Here is a 23,587-nt window from a genome sequence, read left to right on the forward strand (position 1 = left end):
TTATTACAACCCTAGAAAATTAATCAATTTCTCTCAAGCGTATTAATTACTATTAAACTGTGGTTTTATCCTTAATTTATAAGTTTTTCAGTTTAATGGTATTGCTAACATGGATGACATAGATCTCAACTCTCTCCAAAATACTAATCAAAAGTCAGTCTTTAAGCAATAGCTGATGAATGGCAGTTCTAGTAAAGGATACCTGAATGGGATCCCGAGAGGGAAGATAACAGAGGAGACTGCTGAGTTGGCCCATCAAACACCTCAACAACATCGTGGAGTGATGTCTGGAAAAATACAAACTGGCCAAACACCACTGAGCAACAGGAACCAGGAGAAGCAAACCAATCACCAACCATCCAAAAACAAAAACGAAAAACAAACAAACAAAAATAAAATAGAAAGAGGAGGAGACAGAGAACAAAGTATTACAATATAATAGTCATCTGCATGTTTTGTTTTGTATTTTGTATTTTCTACCTAAAAGTGAGGATCGGTGCAAATTGGATTCTGGCACATGTATTTCAGGCCACAAAGACAATGACCATACTTTAATGCAGTTAAACTTTGAGAAGACTATATATAGGGGAAAAATGAATATCCATTTAATTTAATCAGAAAATGTGTGGTTGTTGTCATTTAGTATTTATCCTAACTACTTTCATATTTTTAATTCTGAATAGTTTTATTTCACTTTGTGACTTTCTTTTTATAGCATTTTCTCCTCCTTTAGGTAAGAGAGATTTTAATATAGGGGATTTTAAAAAGACTGTTCTCAAAATGTCAAAATGTCATTCCATTATAAACAAGAGGTATGATTTAAAAATTTATTAGAAAGATTCTTTTCCGATATAGTGTTTAGTTATCCTGTGTCAAAATGATACCTGAGCATTTATTATGCATCTTCCAATAATATGAACATAATTTATGATTCCTCAGCAACTAAAATATTTTATATCGTCACAAAACATTACTTTTTCATGGGAAAAAACAGTTCTGAAGTACTTCGCCCAAGAACTTTCTGAAAGCCCATTATTTTTGTTCCCATTTTACCTATCTGTATTCATGTTATAAATTCACATCAACAATCTCTTCCAATGATCACAAGCTATGAGTTCCACAACAGAAGGTCATTCATATGTTATGTTACAAAAAGAAAAATGTAAGAACGAAATGAGTAATGATATAGAATCTTAGGATTTTGCATTGAGTAGAAAAACTGTGGACTTAAACAATTATGAATTGATTCTAGTGATACATGAACAAGGTAACTTTGTGTACTCAGAATCATATGACTTTTTCCTCAAGTATAATTGAGAGATATCAATGTAAGTACATTTAATGTTTCAAGTTCATTTTATACAGTTTAAATCAAAGTTATGGACATCCTTGGATGGTTATTATTACACAGCCCAGTGCACCTGCATCATGCTGCGTCTGGCCTAGGAACGCGGGTATAGACACCATATTGCGAACTTAGATACACTCATTTTTGGTATGGAAAAAATAAGCTGGTGATACCAGTCCAGTTCTTTGTAAAAGAAGAAGAAAATGAAGAGAAGTGGGAGGAGGAGGAGGAGGTTGAAGAAGAAAAACAAGAACAGGAGCAATCGGATCATGGGGAGGAGGTAGAGGAGGAGGAACTGCCTGCCTCTGACTTTCAAGTGCTGAGGTTAAAAGTGCGCCACCACCATTTGACTTCAGACTTCTATACAAGATACTGTGTTAGCCCTGTATCCCAGGCTAAAATATCCTGAAAAGAGAAATGAATGATACATTTCAATTTATGCCTTAATACTGGGTTTAGGATGATTATTTTTATATGTGCCTTTAACTTGTTTTAATATAACATAAGATATTCCCCATTGCCTTATAAAATAACCAAAAATATTAAACAATAAAAAAAATACAAAACACATTTTTTTGGTCACAAGGACAGTGGTATATCACATACATTGTATAGAAATACTCTTCACTAATGTATTTTTTCCTACAATAAAACTTGAAATTACTTTCAAAACCTTAAACTTCAATACCATTTACTTCTAACAACTCTCACTTCCTAAGTAAAGCACTATATATTTTTTCTTATTTGTTTTATTAGATATATTTTATTTACATTTCATGTGTTGTTCCATTTCCTGTTTTCCCGGCCATAAGCCCCCTATCCCATTCTCTCCCCCTTTTTCTATAAGGGTGTTCCCTATCCCCAAACAACCCCCTTCCTGTCTCCCTGCCCTGGCATTCTCCTACAGTGGGGGTTCCAGCCTTGGCAGGAACAAGGGCTTCTCATCCCATTGGTGCACAATGCTATCCTCTGCTACATATACAGCTAGACCCATGGGTCAGTCCATGTGTACTCTTTGGATAGTGGTTTAGTCCCTGGGAGCTCTGGCTGCTTGGTATTATTGTTCTTATGGGATTGCAAGCATCTCCAACTCCTTCAATCCTTTCTCTAATTCTTCAAATGGGGGCTACGTTCTCAGTGCAATGATTTGCTGCTAGCATTCGCCTCTATATTTGTCACATTCTGGTTGAGCCTTTGAGGAGACGGCTATATCAGGCTCCTGTTAGCATGTATTTCTTGGTTTTATCAATATTATCAAGGTTTTGTGGTAACACACACACACACACACACACACACACACACGCATATATACATATGTATATAGGTTTGCATGTCTATATGTCTATATGTCTGTATGTCTGTATGTATATATGTATGTATGTATGTTTGTATGTATGTATGTATGTATGTATGTATGTATGTATGTATGTATGTATGTATATGGGCTGGAACACGGGTGGGGTAGGCTCTGAATGGCCACTCCTTCAGTCTGTGCTCCAAACTTTGTCTCCATATCCTATCCTATGAATATTTTTGTTCCCCCTTTTAAGAAAGAATGAACCCTCTGCACTTTGGTTATACTTCTTGAGCTTCAAGTGGTCTGTGGATTGTATCTTGGTTATTACTAGCTTTTGGATTAATAGCTACTTATCAATGAGTACATACCATGTGTGGTTTTTGTGATTGGGTTACCTGACTCAGTATGATATTTTCTAGTTCCATCCATTTGCCTATGGATTTCATGAAGTCATTGTTTTTGATGGCTGAGTAGTACTCCATTGTGTAGATATACCACATTTCTGTATCCATTCCTCTTTTGAAGGGAATCTGGGTTCTTTCTGGCTTCTAGCTATTGTAAATAAAGCTACTGTGAACGTAGTGGAGTATATGTGTCGTTGTCCTTTGTTAGAGCATCATTTGGTTATATGCCTAGGAGGGGTATAGTTGAGTCCTTAGGTAGTACAATGTCCCATTTTCTGAGGGACCTTTCAACTGATTTCCAGAGTGGTTGTACCAGCTTGCAATCCCACCAGCAATGGATGAGTGTTCCTCTTTCTCCACATCCTTGCCAGCATCTGTTGTCACCTGAGTTTTTTACTTTAACCATTCTGACTGGTGTGAGGTGGAATCTCAGGGTTGTTTGGATTTGCATTTCCCTGATGACTAAGGATGTTGAACATTTCCTTAGGTATTTCTCAGCCATTCAGTATTCCTCAGCTAAGAATTCTTTGTTTAGCTCTGTACTCCATTTTTAATTAGGGTTATTTGGCTCTTTGGAGTCTAACTTCTTGAGTTCTTTGAATATATTGGATATTAGTCCTCTATCAGACATAGGATTGGCAAAGATCTTTTTAAAATCTGTTGGTTGCTGTTTTATTCTAATGACAGTGTCTTTGCCTTACAGAAGCTTTGAAGTTTTATGAGGTCTCATTTGTCGATTCTTGATCTTAGCATAAGTCATTGGAGTTTGTTCAGGAAATTTTCCCCAGTGCCCATGTGTTTGAGGATCTTCCCCACTTTTCCTTCTATTAGTTTGAGTGTATCTGATTTATGTGGAGGTCCTTTATTCACTTGGACTTGAGCTTTGTACAGGGTGATAAGAAAGGGTTCATTTGCATTCTTCTACATGCTGTCTTCCAGTTGAACCAGCACCATTTGTTGATAATTCTATCTTTTTTCCACTGGATGGTTTTAGCTCCTTTGTCAAAGATTTAGTGACCATAAGTGTGTGGGTTCATTTCTGGGTCTTCAATTCTATTCCTTTGATCTAACTGCCTGTCTCTGTACCAATACTGTACAGTTTTTATGACGATTGCTCTATAATGCTGCTTGAGGTCAGGGATGGTGATTTCCCCAGAAGTTCTTTTATGGTTGAGGAGAGTTTTAGCTATCCTTGGTTTTTCGTTGTTCCAAATAAATTTTCAAATTGCTCTTTCTAACTCTATGAAGAATTAAGTTGGAATTTTGATGGGGATTGCATTGAATCTGTATATTGCTTTTGGCAAAATAACCATTTTTACTATACTAATCCTGTCAATCCATGAGCATAAGGGTTGTTTCCATCTTCTGAGATCTTCAATTTCTTTCTTCAGAGACTTGAAGTTCTTCTCAAACAGATCTTTCACTTGCTTGGGTAGAGTCACACCGAAGTATTTTATTTTAATTGTGACTATTGTGAAGGGTGCCATTTCCCTAATTTCTTTCTCAGCCTGTTTATCCTTTGAAAAATAAATCTTTTTCTTTGTCTTAAAATTAAGCCTCTTCTCAACTCCTTTCTCAGTAGAGCAGTTTTTTATAAATATACTTTGTAAATTTATTATTCTAATAGCAAATGTGTCAATGATACTAATCACTATCATCTTACTTTTTATCAAGTTAGTTAAGAGTAGATATTGAGAATGCTCATTCAATCACTGATGCAATAAGTAATTAAAATTTGCTACTATTCCAAAGTAACATCAGATGGTTGAGAAGAAAAGTGAAATTATTCATGAGGGTAGCAAGCAAGCAACATTTTAGCAAAACTTTAATTATGCATTAATGTGGAGAGTTGTAAATTTAAAATAAAATTGTACTTGATAAAATTCTTTGAGGAAGATACTATATCAAAGATAAAATGATAAAAATATGTGCTAATGAAGCATTTATAATATCAGTCATAGTTATCCAGACCTGATTTCATACACATTGTCAGAATTTTCATGAAATACACTAATACTCCAGCTGAGAACCAAAGCCCCCACTTTTAGCCAGATAGTTTATTAAATTTATTTTTGATAATACCATGCATGTGTAAGGTTCATTCTGATTACTCCCTCCTCTGTGTAGTCCATTCTTTTCCTTGTTCCCCTTCCCATATTCATGACTCTTTCTGCAGTACAACCTGTTGAATTTCATCAAGGTCATCCATGAGAGCATGGGTGTGGCAGTCCATTGCAACAGGATATAGACACCAGTGGCTACTCAGCTGAAGAGAATGAAGCATCCTCCTGAAGCATCAATTAACAGCCAGGGGTTACTCAGAGAAAGATAGGCCCTAAAGAATTCCTCTGCCAAAAATCACTTTTGTCAAGCCAAGTCTTGTGTAATATCCTTGCAGGGAATCAGATAAGCTGTCAGCTTATGTTACTAATGACTTCACCATATGCTCAGAAGTTATCGTTTTAAGAATTAAAGGCTTGTTCTAAGGTTTACTACCTCATTTCATGAAAAAATATCTCAATTCATTTAGTATTCACATGTGCAGACAACAAACTTTTGGCTTTTGCATCTAAAATGTTCTGAATAGACAAAGGCAGCCTTTGAATGATTAAAACTAATTAAGAGAAAACACAGTTAATATATTAACATAGTACATTATATTTACTGGATATCGTTTTTTAGTAAGCAAGTTGTCTTAAACACCTGGGTCTTCCATTTTTACACGACTAAGGTATATTGTTATGATCACAGTCTTGTAAGGTGACCTTATTTTTATCTATCTCTAGGTTATCTGTCCCCTACTCTATTTGGAAACACCACTACCATTTTACTGTATTCCCCACCCTTTGAGAGTTAAAAGAAAAATGAAATATTTATTTCTAGGAAATATTCCCTCTTTTAAATCATACATTTCAACCCTAATCTGTGTACTGATGCCTCAGCCTATTGGCTGGGACATTGTTTTATTCCTAGAAATCTTAATTTTTTCTGTAAGCTCTAGCCTAATTAGTAAACTCTTCGGTTTCTATTGGTTTACAAATAGAAAAAAAAAACTGTGACTAGAACTTACAGAGAAATTGCTTTTCTTCCCCTAACAATGGGAAACATTTTGCTACACAGGGCAAAATCAGGTCTCTAACATCAACAAACTTCTTATAACAAACAAAGAGGGTTGGTTTTATGGAATTTTCACCCATTTTAAAAATAACAGATGTTAATGATACCATTTTAACTATTGTGTTAAAAATTATTTTAACCTAAAATTACAAGTACTATAAAAAATCATAAATGGAAAAAAAGAACTTATTAGATAAGAAGTGATTATGTAAACCCACAGATAACAAGTTTTTGTAGGTAAAGATCCTTTTACAGCTGTTATATTCCAAAGATTTTACTCCAGAATAAACATGAAAGTAATTGGACTTAGTTAATTTCATTCTATGATATATAGGGAGTGAATTAAATGCTAAAGTTGAAAGGGTCACCAAAACAAACAGGATCCCTGCCCTTAGGGCCCATTAACTATATTTGCTTGGTGAAATTGCAACAGGCCTTTGTTCTGCTTATGAAATGGTAATGGATTCGCTGATTAGATTAATTACAAAGCAAACAGCTCCAGCACACTTAGGCCACATCTTTCCTTGTAGATTGCCACAGTATTAGTTCTTTAAACCCAATCTTCAAAGGAAGACCAACAACCAGTCATAGGGAATATGGAGTATGAGACCTCCAGGGTGCATTTAAGAAAGGCAGCTTTGTATTGTTGTTGCTGTTGTTGTTGTTGTTGTTTAATTTCTTTAAATAGTGGTTAAAGCTCCTTAAATCAATGCAAGACTGGAAACCAGACGTTTTTGGCGAAATGAACCCCTATGCTTGAATATGTTCTAGTTCATGTACTCATCCATAAGCAACAAATGTAGACTGTGCCAAAATATTCTATATGGGTGATAGACCAAGGATTCTTTGCTATTAAGCAACATTTCATTTGTCATGAAAGTCATCCAAGAAGCAGAATAGTTGTTTTCTCTTCAACAGCAAACCTGTCAGATGCATTTTTTTCTTAGTCAGATTCATTGAACCTCAAATAAAGCCTATTCTGTTTAATTAAAGTAGTCTAAATGCAAATTGATAGGTGTTGTCATAGTGCTCCAATGACGGAAACAAATTAGCATAGCCAAAGTGCATAATTCTCAGGACAGGGCCGCCAGGAGCCTGTAAACACTGCCGAGCACCTGGAGTATAACACAATCCCATAAAATGGGCTACAGACTGACAAGGATGTGCACTTGCTTAGCACACACAAAGCAAAAGGAACAATTTCAAGCTCATCTTTCCATTAAATTCTACTTTGCAGTATTGCTAACGTGCCCCGACCTTGGTGCAAACATCTTCATGGGCAAACTTTAACCAAGTCTCATGGAACACTCTAAGGAGACCTCGATCTCAGTAAAAATCTATCAGTTTGATTTATCCTGGCCCACCGTCAATATCTGATCATCATTTCAACCCTGCTGTCACCTCAGTAGTATTTGTTCCTCTTATTTTCTTCAGCAACCCATGTAAATAGGTTCAGCCAGGCTATTTAATAGTGTCTTATGTTTCTTTTTCTCACTTGAGTGCTTTTCTTTCAATTCTCATACTGTTACTTGGTTGTTGGTTCCCATGAGTTCTTGTATTTTAATTTGGGCTTAATTTCTCAACCTAACAGCCAAACTCTATTGCAATAATTTTTACGTATATGTTGGAAATCTTGAATAATTCATATTTCTTCAATTATTTATTTATTTATCTGTATGTGTGTATGTGAGTGTGTGTGTGTGTGTGTGTGTGTGTGTGTTCGCACACTTATGGAAGTGTAAGTGAACTTGCAGAAGTTGGTATTTGCCTTCTGTCATGGGGTTCCAGAGATAAGGATGGCATTTATCCTTAGCAGCAAGAGTCCTTATTCACTCTGCCATCTAGACAGAGACCACTCTTAAGAAAACAATTTTTCTCAATGCTGTCTATACAGAGACTTTCTGAATTCAGATCCCATTTTTGTGCCATCAAAATGACTAGCTACATGCAAAGAGACTCACTGATTTAGAAATTAATTAGCCTTTAAAAAGACTAATGAGGTAAATATGAACATTATTGCTATTATTCAATGATCAGAACCTTAGTTACTGAATTAAACATGAACATTAAATTTATGCAAATGGAGAAAGGCTCCATCACTACTTATTGTCTTTTTCTTTTCAGAAGGAAATAAATCCAAACAGCATAGTTGCATACTAGCATGAGAGAGAGAGAGAGAGAGAGAGAGAGAGAGAGAGAGAGAGAGAGAGAGACCCATGATACAGATACAGCTGAGGCATCATTAAGGGAAGAATACCAGCCTCTTCTGTAGAAAACAGGGAATGGCTAGAATATCTGAAAATATAATTTACCAGTTTGTTGAAACTAGTTTTGTTAATTTGTAATTTGCTGGACAGGAACAGAATAGCAGGCTCCTTGGGAACCAAAGTTTTAGAAATCAGATGAATAATGGCTTATTATTTATGAGGCAAAGACACTAAAGGGACAAGGCTTTGCTCTGTGAAATAAATCTGTGCCACTGGGACTATGTAACTTAATGGTGGAACTCTTGATTACTATGTATGAGGCTCTAGGGTCAATGCCGCAGCACAGGGGAAAAAGGATGAAGAAACTGTAAGTCCTCAGTGCTCATAGATGAACACATAGAGGAGTAATATGTTCAAAGGTCAGAAATGTCTTGGGCATTCTGTAAAGATGACTTATGAAGAGTTCTGGAATCAACCTCTAGACTGAATCCATATGGATAAGTCAAACAGGAGGTATGAGGTTTGTTAACTTTTCTGTGTTCTCTTTTTTCATGCACAAACCAGAGTTAATAAAATGATGCAATCTCAGAGAGTTAAAAGCTGATACTTGCAAAACACTCCAACAGTATCTGGAACATAGTAATAAATGTTGCCTATAATTACTAATAATTCTTGGAAATGTGTTTGCTGTTTATGCCATATGACATTCTGATCAATATCTTTGATGTCTGATGTGCCTGGTTCATTCTTAGTGTTTTAAACATGCATGTTTAGAACAAACAGAGGACTGATAGGATTAGATATATTTTCTAGTTATTTAATGCAGGACTAATTTTAAATTCAATTTCAAAATGTCAATGTACTTCTCTGTCCATTTGATTTAACATTTCATCTTCTCAAGTGGAAGAGGGAAATGGTAATTTTCTGGTTTCTATTTTGGTTAAAAGCACAGGATGAGAGGGCATTCCTTTTTTTTCTCTGCGTTGCTGTAAACACATTGAAATTCCATTTTACAAAATAAATACTTTCATATAGAAAAGAATCTGGTATGTATAGATCTTAGCTCAATTTTCAGCACACCTGCTCTTTTTGTTTACAAAATCTACATAGCCATTAAGTTCTAGGGTTTCTATGGATGACTCTATTACTCACTCAGCTGCTTTGTGATTCTGTTTAAACATTTCCAAGCCTACCTTGTTTGCTCAGCATGAACTTTACTTACTGACACAGAAAGGATGATAACACGCATACACCCACACTACCAGAATTGAAACTTAGAAACAAGTCACTTTGCAGTTAGAACATCACTTGACTATGTATGAGAGGGACTGCTGATTTCACATACTACAGAACTTGCTTAGATTTATATGATATTTGCCTCATACTATTATTCTGATGATTAGTTCAGGGAACTATGCCACACAGATTCTGCCCATCTAGCTTGAGTGGTCTTATGTATGCAAAGTGATTTCTTTTATATAAGTAACATACATGAAAGTCTCTGATCTCTGTGTTCAAAGTCTACTTATAAAAATCGTTCAGTTGGATACCTCTAGATTTTAAAGGTTTCTCATTTACGACTAATTACAAGGCATTTAATTAAAACTTCAATTTTGAAAACAATAAGAATTTACTATTACACTTTTTTCTTTCTCAAAAGCATCAAAAAGGAAGAACTTTTAAAATCAAGCACAAATGAAATCAATGTGCCTCTTATGTTTAAAAATGATATCTGTGAGTGGTAAAATTTGAATAGAAGTTGCATTTGTTAATAAAACAGAAAGTAAAACTCATTTCTATTTTGGAACATTATATTCTTATATATCAGATCCCAGAAACTCATAGTTTGTATTGTCCTAAATAGAAGTGAACTATTAGTTCAAGATGAGAACTTGTTCTCATCCATCACTGTCTTGAAGGTGAGTCATATATATCAGATACTAATGATCTGGAGACTATTAAAATATCCTTCTGAAGCTTGGCATCATCCTAGATATTAGTGTCAAATATTCCACATAGGAAAATTCTAGAAGTGCCAAGTCTACAGTTCAAATGCACAACAAATGCATGCTCATTAGCAAATAAAAGATGAATATCTTAACATGACTTCCATTTGCAGTAATAAGCAAGTAAAGATGCTATTCAAAATACACAACTCAGACTAGTAGTGCCTAAATGTGTTATACCTGAACTCTGCCCCTGAATATGAGGCTAGTTAGAAGTCATCACAGAAACTGTGGTTCTATGATCTGCCTCTTAGCAATTTCTTGTGTGGCACATTAATGAATTCATAACTAAGTTTGCTGAATAAATCCATAGTCAACTTTTAGGTTTCTCTGGAGTAGGCTTTCATTCTGTACCATAACCCTTTACAGTTTTAAAAAAATTTAAAAATTTAAAACACTCTAATTGACATTTTTCTAGACATGTAATCACTTTCACTAAAATTCCCATCTGACATTTAATGTACCTCAACTCTCTTTAATTATTCTATGATTGCATGTTTATTGAACTGCAAAAAAAAACTTTATCTGCATTTTGTAGCTGTAACATTTCCCAAAGGGTTGATAATTAATTTGGTGTATAAAAGGATAAAATAACAACAATAATATACAATATTATGCAATTTTATTACATGTTTTATAAAGTAAAAGCAAGATAAAAAGTTTGAAAAGTTCCAGTTTGTATCAATATTTTCACTTCTAACTCTTTTATAATCTAGATGAGTTTTTTGTTCTGTGTTAATCTTAAAATTTTTCCCGTACATTTTCCTAAAACATGACTGCCAAATTCCAGGTTGGGAATAAAGATGTAGGTCAATGTATCTCACAAAGATAATTTAAATTGCTAGGATATTTTTATTATTACTATTTTCAACAAAAATAAATAACTAAATAGACACCCATGGATTTATCACTCTCCTATACCATTAGAAATGTTTACATCTTGTTTTGTTACTTCCTGTTTCTTCTTTACAAAAGTTAATATAACTTAAACCAACTCCAATATTGTATCTTTTTCTGTAAGTATTTACTGATAACCAGCAAGTAATAAGTAAACAAGCATTCATCCATTTACGTTACCCAACAAAATGTAAAATAATTTATTTGGTACTCATTTTGTATTCCTAAATTCCCCATTTTCTTTTAAAATAAAGTTTTTGGGCATTAATTTAATCAAGTATGGACCCAAAGCCCATACATTTCACTTGACTGATGTCAGTAAATTTACTATTACTGTAAAATTCCTGAAACTCCTATTTAGAATTATTTAAAATTATGTTTATATATTTAGTATATATGTGTGTATGGGGTGTGCATGGTTGTGGTTTGTGTGTATCTGTGTAGATGTCAGAGGACTACCTGTGGGTGCTGGTTCTCTCTGTCCACCTTAGAGATCTCTGGAATCAAATTCAGGTTATTTATTGGGTTTTATGACAACTTTCTGTACTTGCTGAAACCTGTTGCAAGCCCAGTCCTGCTCTGCTATATGTAAAATTACTAAAATAGGACCTAGCCATTTCTAAGACTTAACTTTAAGAAGCTAGCTATCTATGATGGTTTCTATCTCAAGGATACATCTGTAGGAAAGTGGGCAGTGATAAATAGATCTCAATAAGAGAATCTCTGATTCTCTATTGTACACAGGTTGTGACAGAGTGTATCAATAAAGTTAGATTCACATTCTTCCACTGGCTGAATTGGCTCTGCTCTTTGCTTTCTAGGCATCTCCCTCGCATCTTCATGTCAGGCCAAGGACCCTAAACCCCTCAATTCTCAGATACAGCGCTGGCAGAGGCTTTATTTGGCAGAATTCAGAGCAATTTAGGAAAACAGATGGAGCAGTCATCAGAGGACAACATTTCCAAAAGGTTTCAATGCTTAAAAATAAAATAATCACTAGGAACTCATGAACTTGGGCTTACCAAGAACTAGCCTCAACAAGCTTGTAGCTCTTCATTACCGAAATAAATCCAGGCATCTTTATGATTTTTACAGATATAATTCAACCATATTTTGACATGTACATTTTGAAGCCAGAGTTTATGAGAAATGCTCAGTTAGAGTAAGAATTTACTACTTACAGAAAGTAGTAAATTCTACATCTTGGTGAACTATGACCACTATGAAGCTGTGAAACTTTGATTTTGCATATTTACTATCAGTTACATTTTTACGCACTGACCCACCCATCCCTCTCCCCCCCAAAAAAGAAAAGAAAGTTAAAGCAGAAAATCATATAGCTGTATATCCTCTTTCACCGCTCAAGTGATCCTCGTCTTCTGCCTTTCCTTATCATTTAATGTTATCAAACCTTTATCTTATTTCTAAAAAAAAAATATGTGAATGTGAAGGTGGAACTTTATAGAAAGAGATCTAGAGAATATTCACCATTGAAGGAACATTTAAATTTGTACTACTAAACAATTTATCGGATTTATTATTTCAATTTCCTCTAAAAATTGTAATAAGCATATGTTTTTTTCATAGCAAAATCAGCCTATTTAAATATATATACTTGTGTGTATGTGTTTGTGTGTGTGTATGTGTGTATGAGTGTGTACGTGATAATATCCCTTGGAAGTGGAGTTACTGGGGGCTATAGGTTGCTTAATATGGGTGCTGAGAATTGAATTTGTATCCTCTGCAAGAGCATCAAGTATTCTTAACTGCTAAGTCGTCTTTCTAGCTCATGAAAAATGAATTTAAAACTGTTATTTCTATAAAGTGTTACATATATAATTATGATCTGGGAGAAGTCATTTTGAAATAATGAAGTAGTATATACATGTACATGTCCTATATATAAAACTATATACATACTATATATAAACTTATATATAAACTTAGCATTAAAATTAGTATATACTTGTATATATACTATGTACTATGCCATGCTTGATGTTTCCATAAGAAGACATGTTTAAATAGAAAAACATTTTGTTTTATGGATCGTGATGGCTCAGTGCTTATATGGATATAAAATTTTTTTTAATTTGTTTTTCATTTACTTAATTCTCATGTACTATTGACTTGTTTTTCTGTTACTTGATAAGTGAAAAACCTTTGAATTTGGAATTTATCTCATATCCAATCCAAAATCCTCAGAGTGTAAAATTTAAACTTGTAAGTCTTCTTAAATAAATTAGTTGATACTTTATACTAAAAATATTCAAGCTTTCAATAAAATAATCTAATTTAAATTTCAAGGTTTTGTCTCTCTTTAACAATGAATTAAATTTTATAAATTTTTATTGATCAGTATTATGAGGATCAGTGTTAATTTGGCTTACTCTAACTTCATAACAAAGCCACTCAACCCTAATGGGTAAATTAGTGATGTTATAAACATAATTACCAATAAACTGTTGACACTTTAAAGTATATTTTCACATAGAATCCATATAGAAGTGTGTGTGTGTGTGTGTGTGTGTGTGTGTGTGTGTGTGTGTGTGTGTAGATTTTGTCATTGTGGCTGCTTTTGTATCAACTTGACACCAGCTAGAGTCATCAGAGAGAAGAGGACGTCAATTGAGAAATGCCTCTCAAGATGGGGCCTAAAAGGACATTGTTTTAGTTGGTGATTGATTCCTGAGTGCTGAGTCCACTATGAGTGACATTACACTTATGGTCTTGAGTTCTATAAGAAAGAAGGCTGAATAAGCCATTGGAGAGAAGTCCGTTGGTAGCACCTCCAAATGTCCCCTGCATCAGCTCCTTCCTCCATGGTCTTGCCTTGTTGGAGTTTCTGCTCTGGCTTCCTTCAATGATGGACTATGGTGCAAAAATAAACCCTTTCCTCCCCAACTTGCTTTTGGTCATAGTGTTTCATTACATCAATAGAAACCCTGACTAAGAGACTCATATTTCAATTTTCTTTGAACTCATTACAGTTTACAAAAATAACAAGACATTTTAATTGTATGGAAACTTCAAAACCATCTAATTAAATTTCGTGTTTACAAATCAGGTAATGGAAGCACAGAAAAGCTGACTGATTAGCAACAGTGAATCTGTAGGAGGATACGTCTTAAGCTCCAATTAGAGTAGTAAGGAATCCAAATCCCCATAAGGTTTGAAGCTTCAATACAGAAAAAGCACGTTAAAATCCCTAGACATGAATAATTTAATTATAGCACCTGCATAGAAAATACACCTTAATCTTATTATCTCTGCATCCTTCTACTTAAAGGCATGTCTAAAGCAATCACTGGAGTGCAGAAGAATGAGAAAGTGAAGCACTTACACTGAAGTGTTGTATTTAGAAATCAGAATGTGCATGTGTATAATCTAAGAATGAAATCACATCCTCAAATTAATGATGTATCTCTAGGATCCTACTAATATATAATTCTTTCTCATTCTCATCAGGCATAGGTCATTTCTACTACCAAATTGAAAGTCCTTGTACTACCCTGTAATGAAGCTGTGAAGAGCCTTGTGTTGTCTAGACAGGTCCATAATTCTGAAGAGCAGATCATTCTAAATACTCCAAACAAGCTAGCAAACTATATTTTCAAAGGAAATATCTCATGTTCCATTAGAAAGCTTTTGACTTATGTGAGCAAATTTTATTCATAGACTACGTAATTTACTTTGCTTTGTAAAAATTGTGTGAAAAATGTGTTTTGGAGTGTCTTCAAAGGAAAATGTCTGAAAATTAATCATTTTTTTATCAAAATGCAAAAGGAATTAAAAATAGCTTGGCTCACAATCCTCCAACTTATATGAAGAAAGAGTTAACTGTTTAAAGTCAAACTCATATGCACATACAAAATAGAAAAAATTTAAACGTGATTATAATAGGTTCCTTTATTTATGAATTAATTTCTGGCTACTATAAATGCCAGAGGTGATGGAAAAAAAAGTTTTTTTATATTTATTTTATTTTCCTATGTATGACTGTTTGCCTGTGTCTATATACAGTAAGTGTGTGCCTGGTCAGAAGAGGGGTCAAATCTCCTGGATCTATAGGCACAAATGGTTGTTACACAACACGTGGGGACTGTGACTCAAAGCCACATCATCTGTTAACTTGCTGAGCCATCTCTCTTCTCCAAAATGTCATATTTAAATAATTATTTAAAAGTAATTTATGATCATAGGTATTTATACACTTTGTTAAGAGCACATATTTGTTGTGCAGATTATTTATTCTTATAGAATACACATTAAAAGAGCCACAAGCCCATATGATTCTTTTCAAAACTCAAATACAATGGAATTACATTTTTGCTGCTGATGTTAGTTCTAATTGTGAGACAAACCCAATGTCCTGGTGATTGTTTACCTATCAACAAGCTCTGGAGATAGGCCTCTTGCCATGCCTGTGGGTGATTATCATTAGTTAGCTGGATATTATCGGTGGCACCATAGACAGTGGAGTACATGTCTGTACTCATGGACTATACCCTACAGTTATGAACCCAGATAAATCATTTCTCTGAGGATAGGAGACCACCTCCACTAGCTTTTCTATTTACCATGAAACAAATGCCAGAATATGGTAAAAACCCACAAAATGAACAAATAGTTTGGAATCCCACTAAAATGAGAGATTTAAAAAATTTTTTTTAATTCTCAGTTCAACATCCTTTGTTTTTAAAGATTTATTTATTTTATGTACACTCTCACAATTTTAAACATTTTAAAGAATAAATAATAACTTATGGAATGCACTCACCATGTATGTTAAACACCAGGCTATACAAACAGGAATATCCCCCAAGATTGGAAAGATTTAACAACAGCTATGCTGAAAGCTTGTTCTCAATTACAGTGGCTGACAAAGTAGTGAGAAGAAGGTACAATTATGCAAAATTGTAACAGGTCTAAAGGTGTTAATACCAAGAATGACCAATTGTTAGGTGATGGTACTTTGGTGACTTAAGACAGCAAATGCAATTTAATGACTGCATTATTATACAATGTATTTTAGTATCTTTAAGAGCATGGAGAAACACACAAAAATGTCTGTGCTATTCACAAAGATTATTTGAAGTTCCATAGAGTTTTAAAGACTTCTTACATAGATATAAATAGGGCAATGTCAGAACTAGAGGTAAGAAAGGTGTTAATTGAAGCTGTAGTTTTCAAAAACTCAAATGCAGACTATAAAAACATTCTTAAACCTTTAAAATCACACTCAATCAGCATCCATGGATGAATTGATTAGAACTACTTCTAATATTGACACTAATGACTATATAATTAGACGACCAAGGGCCAATAATTCTAAGTATCAAAATTTCTGTTGTTTTGACTGTGGAAGATGAAATCATTTGAAAAGAAATTGTAGACAAGATGTTCCTAGAGACTTCTTTAGAAGACATCAGCCTTTGGGGATTTGTAGAAGATGAGGCATTAAGATCAAGTGGCGGATGTCAAGAAGTGTGTGCTGACAGGAGCCTGGTATAGCTGTCTCTAGAGAGGCTCTGCCAGAGTCTGACAAATACAGAGTTGGATGCTCACAGCCAACTATTGAACTGAGAACAGGGTCCCCAATGGAAGGCTTGATGCCCCAGAGTTGGGGAATGCAGGGCAGAGAGGCAGGAGTGGGTGGGTGGGTGGGTAGAGGAGCACCCATATAGAATCAGAGTGAGGGAGGATGGGATAGAGGGATTCCAGAGGGGAAACCGGTAAAGGGGATAACATTTGAAAAGGAAATAAATAAAATACCAAATAAAAAAGGACATATATGAGGTAATCCCTTACTAATGGTAAACTCTCTAAAGAGATTATTAGCTCAGACCCCAGAAACAAACAACATGAACCAAGTGTTTTCTTACTATCAATGAAATAGCTCATCCAACCTAAGTATTGGAGACCTAATGTATGCTAAGAAAGAAGTGGAGCCTCAAAGTTATCCATAAGTAAAAACCTGACACTATCACAAAAAATTCAATGCTATAAAAATACCCCCTGGTGTTCACTGACCCCCCCCACCTCTAATGATAGTAAGAATGGTTTTAGGAAGAAGTAGCCTAATATCTCAAAGATTCATTGTGAATCCAGGAATTATAGATGAAGATTTCAAGGAAGAAGTTGAGATTATGCCTCACCTGATGGGAAATATGCAGTTTATGGTGTGATACAGGATTTCACAGATTTTACTGCTTTCATGTGTCCAAGGCAACACAGTTCCAATTGACAGAACGGGAGGATGTGGAAATACCAGAAGACAGACCTTTGGCAAACTGTTATCAAAGACTTGAGACTAAAATTAGGACTGAATTGAGGCTTTGGTGGACACAGTAATTGATGTAGCTATAATCTCATGAGAATGTTAGACTCTGTATTGTCCACTTCAGAAGGTATCTACACAGCTTGTAGAGATTGGAATACTATCCAAAGTAAAGCAAAGTGTAAGACAAATTAAATATGTTGGACCAGAAGGTCAAATAGGATGACTAAAGCCCTATGGAGTAGAAATAGCCATAAACTTATGTGGAAGAAAAGAGATCTTCTACAACAATGGGGACCTCAGATAAATATTTCTTCAATTTCAAAAAATGGATACCTATTTTACCTGGTACTGTATATTGAGATCTTATATAACATGGCTTGATTGTGTCTGTGTTTAACACAATCTGTGTGAGAAACACAGCTTACTGGTGTAGAATCCTTAATATCTAGTAGTACCTCGAGAAACAGAAAGATGGGGATAAGATTAAGTGAAAAACACTGAATTGTAGGAAAAATAGATCAAGTTGTATATTTTAAAGATGTTTTAACATCAGAATGGAAGTAAGAGGATGTGTTAAGTTTGGGAAGTGGTTTTATCTACGTTTCCACAGGTTATGAAAGACTGGGCTTCATGGAAATGGATAAAAACCCAATCTTAGTTAGAGAAGCTCCACATGAAAGGCATGACTTAAGGAGGAAACACAGAAAGACTCCAATGAAGATGATGAATGAAGACTCCATTCATGGCAACAGCTCAACAGTCTGGGTGATAAAATGACAGATCGTACATCAGACTGACTGGGACTTCATGTTTAAATGAACATTTGCTGAAGAACAAATTATCAGGATTGCAGTTAAGAAAGATTATTGCACCAATTGATCTTCATAAGTACATTTAGACCCTTAAGTACATGGGTTTGAAAATTGTTTCTGTTGTAAAAGTTAAAATGTGTACAATTTTTAACCTAAACCTGAAAGGGGCTAATGTAGAGGAACTTTAAGCCAGCAACGTCGCTGCCCTGACAAGAGATCGCATCGAAAGAATGAAGAAGTTTATATAAAATGACACAGCTTTAATTCCCCTGAATAGAATATAGAAATGCCCCTAGTACACACCCTTAATTGGAAACAATAAAGATAAAATTCGTTTATAGAATAAAGCAGCCATGTTTGAAAATGTCTAATTGAGGGACAAGCAAAGTGATGTCTCAGAGATTTGATTAAATATGTCAGAGATAGGGTACTGCCAACTCTCAGGAGAACAGAGAAAGAAAGGAATGCCTTTAAGAAAGTGTCTGAGGACCCAGCTATACCACTCCTGGACATATACACAAAATATGCTCCAACATATAACAAGGACACATGCTCCACTATATTCATAGCGGCCTTATTTATAATAGCCAGAAGCCAGAAACAACCCAGGTGTCCTTCAATGGAGGAGTGGATACAGAAAATATAATAATCTACACAATGGAGTACTACTCAGTTATCAAAACCAATGACTTCTTGAAAATCATAGGCAAAATGATGAAACTAGAAAATATCATCCTGAGTGAGGTAACCTAATAAAAAATAACACACATGGTATGCACTCACTGATATTAGCCCAAAAGCTAGGAATAACCAAGGTACAATTTACAAACTATATGAAGTTCAAGAAGAGGGAAGACCAAAATATGGATGCTTCAGACCTTCTTAGAAAGGGAACAAAAATACTCACAGGAGGAAATACAGAGGCAAAGTGTAGACCAGAGACTGAAAGGCCATCCAGAGACTGCCCCACATGGAGAAGCATCCTATATATAGCCACGAAACCTAGACAATATTGTGGATGCCAAGAAGTGCATGCTGACAGGAGTCTGATATAGCGGTCTACTGAGAGGCTCTTCCAGAACCTTACAAATACAGAAGCAGATGCTCACAGACAACCATTGAACTGAGAACAGGGTCCCCAATGGAGGAGTTAGACAAAGGACTGAATTAGCTGAAGGGGTTTGCAACCCCATAAGTAGAACATAATATCAACCAACCAGACCCCCCAAAGTTCACAGGGAAAAAACCACCAACCAAAAAGTACACAGGGATGGACCTATTACTCAATCTGCATATGTAGCAGAGGGTGGCCTTGTTAGGCATCAATGAGAGGAGAGGCCTCTGGTCCTGTCAAGGTTTGATGTCCCAGTGTAGGGGAAGGTCAGGGCAGGAAGGTGGGAGGGAATAGGTGGGTGAGGGAGCACCCTCATGGAAGAAGGGGGTTGGGGAGATAGTGGGTTTCTCTATGGGAAACCAGGGAATGGAATAACATTTAAAATGTTAATGTAAAATGCAATTTTTAAAAAATGTAAAAAAAAGAAAAAAAGAAAGAAAAATAAATCATTCTCAAGCTACCCCGATGAAAGCTCATACTCTCCTTTAATCCTTTAGCTATAAGTAGGCATCTTGTTAGATAGCAAAGGAAGATTTTTGTCATTAAACTGCAGAACCTGTAGTAGAATGAAACTCTCCAATTAGGCAGAAAGCATACTTTATAAATGATGGAATTTAATTGACTGTTTAGGAAAGGAAATTTTCTAGTAAAACGACGATCTTGCTACTTAAATAAAATGTGTGAGAGAGGAAAAAAGGGAAGTTGAGATGATAATCGTTAAACAAAATGAAATCAGAACTTGATGACTTTGGAATCTGTTATATTAACAAATTAGAAGCAATATAATTTAGTTGTAAGATGGGTATGAGGTGGAATGATTAAATGTGTAGGATAATTTTCAACTGATTTCAACTTCAATTTGGGACAAAAGAGACTTCTTATGTCTTTATGTGATGGATTGGATAGAAAAATCTACCCAACGGTTGCATGCTCTATTGTTTATATTGATGGCTTTGTAGTGAATGGAGTTACAAACTGCATTCGTGGAGAACAGAAATGCATTTCATGAAACTTCCCAGTAACAATGGTTGGCCTTGTTGGGCACAAGTGGTAGGAGAAGCCCTTGGTCCTGCCGAGGCTGGACCCCCCCCCCCAGTGTAGAGGAATCTCAGGGCAGGGAGGCAGGAAAGGGTGTGTGGGTGGGTGAGGGAACACCCTCATAGAAGAAGGGGCAAGGGGATGGGATAGGGGGTTTATGGATGGAAAACCAGCAAAGGGGATAACATTTGAAATGTAAATTTAAAAAAGATTAACTATCTTGATCATTTGTATGAAATTGCCAAAAATTTGACTTATAAAAAATAGAGAGCAACACACACACACACACACACACACACACACAGAGAGAGAGAGAGAGAGAGAGAGAGAGAGAGATGCTTTCTAATACACACACATCTATACATACATGTATATACATACACATATATGTTTACACACACACACACAACCAGACATACATGAAAAAAATTTAAATGATGTTATCCTCAATCATGCACTATTATCTCAGCTAGAAACCAAAGCCTAATAAGTCCAGTGCTAGAAGTGATTTGTTTCTTTTGACCTTGGTCATTGAGATCTTGTTAATCCCAAGACTTAACAGGTTATTGTTGATGCTGTTGGTTACACTCACTCTGGAATTTGATAGCCGAATCATATTGCTGCAGAAACAGTTACTTGAATCATACAATACTAACTTGGAAGTATTGTCCCTATTTATAACATTTACAAGGCTGAAATTCACTGTTCACAATTCCGGAGGGAAAAAGTACTCAGTAATCATAGGCAGCTGTGTGGTTTTGGCAACTACAATAATAACTGTCTTGGTAAGATGTGCACATAGATAGTACAGTGGCATAAATACCATGGGAGTAAACAACTTTCTAAGTAGTTTTAATGTCTCAATCTACAATACTTGCATTTTGGTGATAATGATTTCATAGTGCATGGCAAAGTTCCCATTTAGTAAGTAAATAAATAGATTCGCAAGCCAAGCTGGTATCAAGAAAACCTATACAGCTATCGTGGATATTCAAACTTCTTAACTTATATTACCTACTATTGTGCAGTAAAGTGACCACTGGCATATCATGTATGCTAGCCATTCCAATTAGATGTTTTGCTTTTATGATTTTCCTTCTGTGGTGGTTGAAATATGTATAGCCCCCACAGACTCAAGTGTTTGAATGCTTGGCCCATAGGGAATGGCATTATTATGAAGTGTGGCTTTATTGGACTAATTATGGCCTTGTTAAAGGAGCTATCACTGTGAATGCTGGCATTGAGGTCACATATATATGCTCAAGTCTAGCCAGCGTGAGATTGCTCCTTCCTGATAAAGATGTAAAGCTCTCAGCTGCTCTAGCACCACATCTGCCTGCCAGATGCCATGCTTCCTATTATGATGGTAATGAACTAAACCTCTTAAACTGCAAGCCAGCCCCAAATAAATGTTTTCGGTTATAAGAGTTGCCTTGGTCATGGTGCCTGTTCACAGCAATAACACCCTAATAAGATGCAGGATGATGTCATTATGCAGCAAGGTGGGTCCAGAATAAGGCAAATTCTATCATTGATTGAGAAGGAAGAGTAGGCGGGGAAAGTCTAGGAAGGAGGAGGAGCAAGAAAAGGAAGATAGAGACAGAAGATAGAGACAGAGACCTATTTTGTCTAGGTGGGCAGTTTCTATCTTTATTAATTGGCAGTGACATTATTCTGTGTATGTAATATAGACTGAGAATTTAACATATAAATCTAATTGTTAAACTACAAGTTTCTAGAGCTTTAATTTTATTGGACAACAGGGGATGTGAGCAAAGTTCCTGATGGGCAGAAACAGAAACTGGGAACAAATTCAGCATCTTCCTCAAACGATGCTGGTCAAACTGGATAACTGCATATAACAGAAATCAAAATATCAATATTTACTCCCTTGCTCAAAACTCAATTACAAGTGGATCAAGGACCTCAAATTTAAACCAGATACACTGAATCTGATTATACACTGAAGTAGCCTGAGCTCACAGGTTGTAGGTCCTCTGCTATGTGATAAGTAGTGGCAGATCAGAGAGTTAGAGATTAAAAGCTGCTTTAAAAAAAAAAGTTGTTTAGAAAGTCTTTCAGGTACTCATATTCCTTCTAACGTGGGCTCCACGGGAATTTGGGGTTGAAATCCTAGTTAGACAAGCTACTTCTTAATGACAGGTTTTATTAAAAGATGATTTAGTTTGTTTTAAGGAGAGTACAGAGATTACCTGAATCACGTGGGGATTTTTATCCATGGTTCAGAACTTAGAGAAAAATTAGTCACTGACTCCAAGTAGAGTATTGTGATAGTTGCAAGTTATTAAGGTTAAATAAAAATCTGTGGCTCCTGGTAGAGAGCTTAACAGATGGATATATTTTGGGCTAAAGTCTTGGTTTGTTATGTTGTTTGTTGATATTGGAGTTGATAGAAGGTATTTACAAGTTATTAAGGTTATATAAAAATCTGTGGCTCTGGGTAGAGAGCTTGACAGATTGATATATTTTGTGCTAAAGTCCTGGTTTGATAAGTTGCTTATTGGTATTAGAATTTATAGAAGGTGTTTAGTTTGTTTTATGAATTACCCCACTAAAGGCCATATGGCTCATTGATGCCGGCTAGCAAGTGTTTGTTGTTACTTTTGATATTTACCACAATAGGAAGCTCAGATTCTCTTAACATGGGCTCCACAGGAATTTTGGTTTATTTTCTGATATCACAGAGTACAAAATTCTATCAGGCTCATTGTTTAACACTATTGTTTAGCTTACTTCCTTTTTAAAAAATTGTTTAATCTTCATAATGGGTGTGATTTTGAGTTTTATGGTTATATTATTACTCTGGGAAAGAGTGCAAGATACAAGCTTTTCTGGTTACAGACTAAGGAACACAGTATTTTTGGAGAAAGATTTTTGTCTTTGTGTTTTTAAAAAGTGTGATTAGGCTCTGGAAACCTCACAGAGTCATACTGATCAGATTTGAGAGAGGGAGACCACCTGAAACTAGATTCAGGAGGATCAAACAAAAAGATATCTTGATTCTAAACTTTTGTCTTGAGAGTTGTATTTTGCAGTGTGCCTC

General features: G+C 35.3%; 1 protein-coding gene across 7 annotated transcripts in view; it reads right to left on the reverse strand.

Moving 5' to 3' along the window:
* Positions 1–23,587, reverse strand: part of Csmd3 (CUB and Sushi multiple domains 3) — a 1,319,129-nt gene that overhangs the window by 193,109 nt on the left and 1,102,433 nt on the right. For 5 of the 7 annotated variants that reach the window (XR_010053386.1, XM_063264433.1, XM_063264432.1 and 2 more), the window contains one exon: positions 203–316. The exons of the other annotated variants lie outside the window; for them this stretch is intronic. Coding sequence is in view for 4 of the 5 variants with exons in the window: in XM_063264433.1 (XP_063120503.1) it covers positions 203–316 (114 nt within the window). In the remaining variant the exon portion in view is untranslated. The remainder of the gene's footprint in view (positions 1–202; positions 317–23,587) is intronic. 7 annotated transcript variants of the gene reach the window in all.

This window comes from Rattus norvegicus, chromosome 7, assembly GCF_036323735.1.
Source record: "Rattus norvegicus strain BN/NHsdMcwi chromosome 7, GRCr8, whole genome shotgun sequence".
NCBI lineage: Eukaryota > Metazoa > Chordata > Mammalia > Rodentia > Muridae > Rattus > Rattus norvegicus.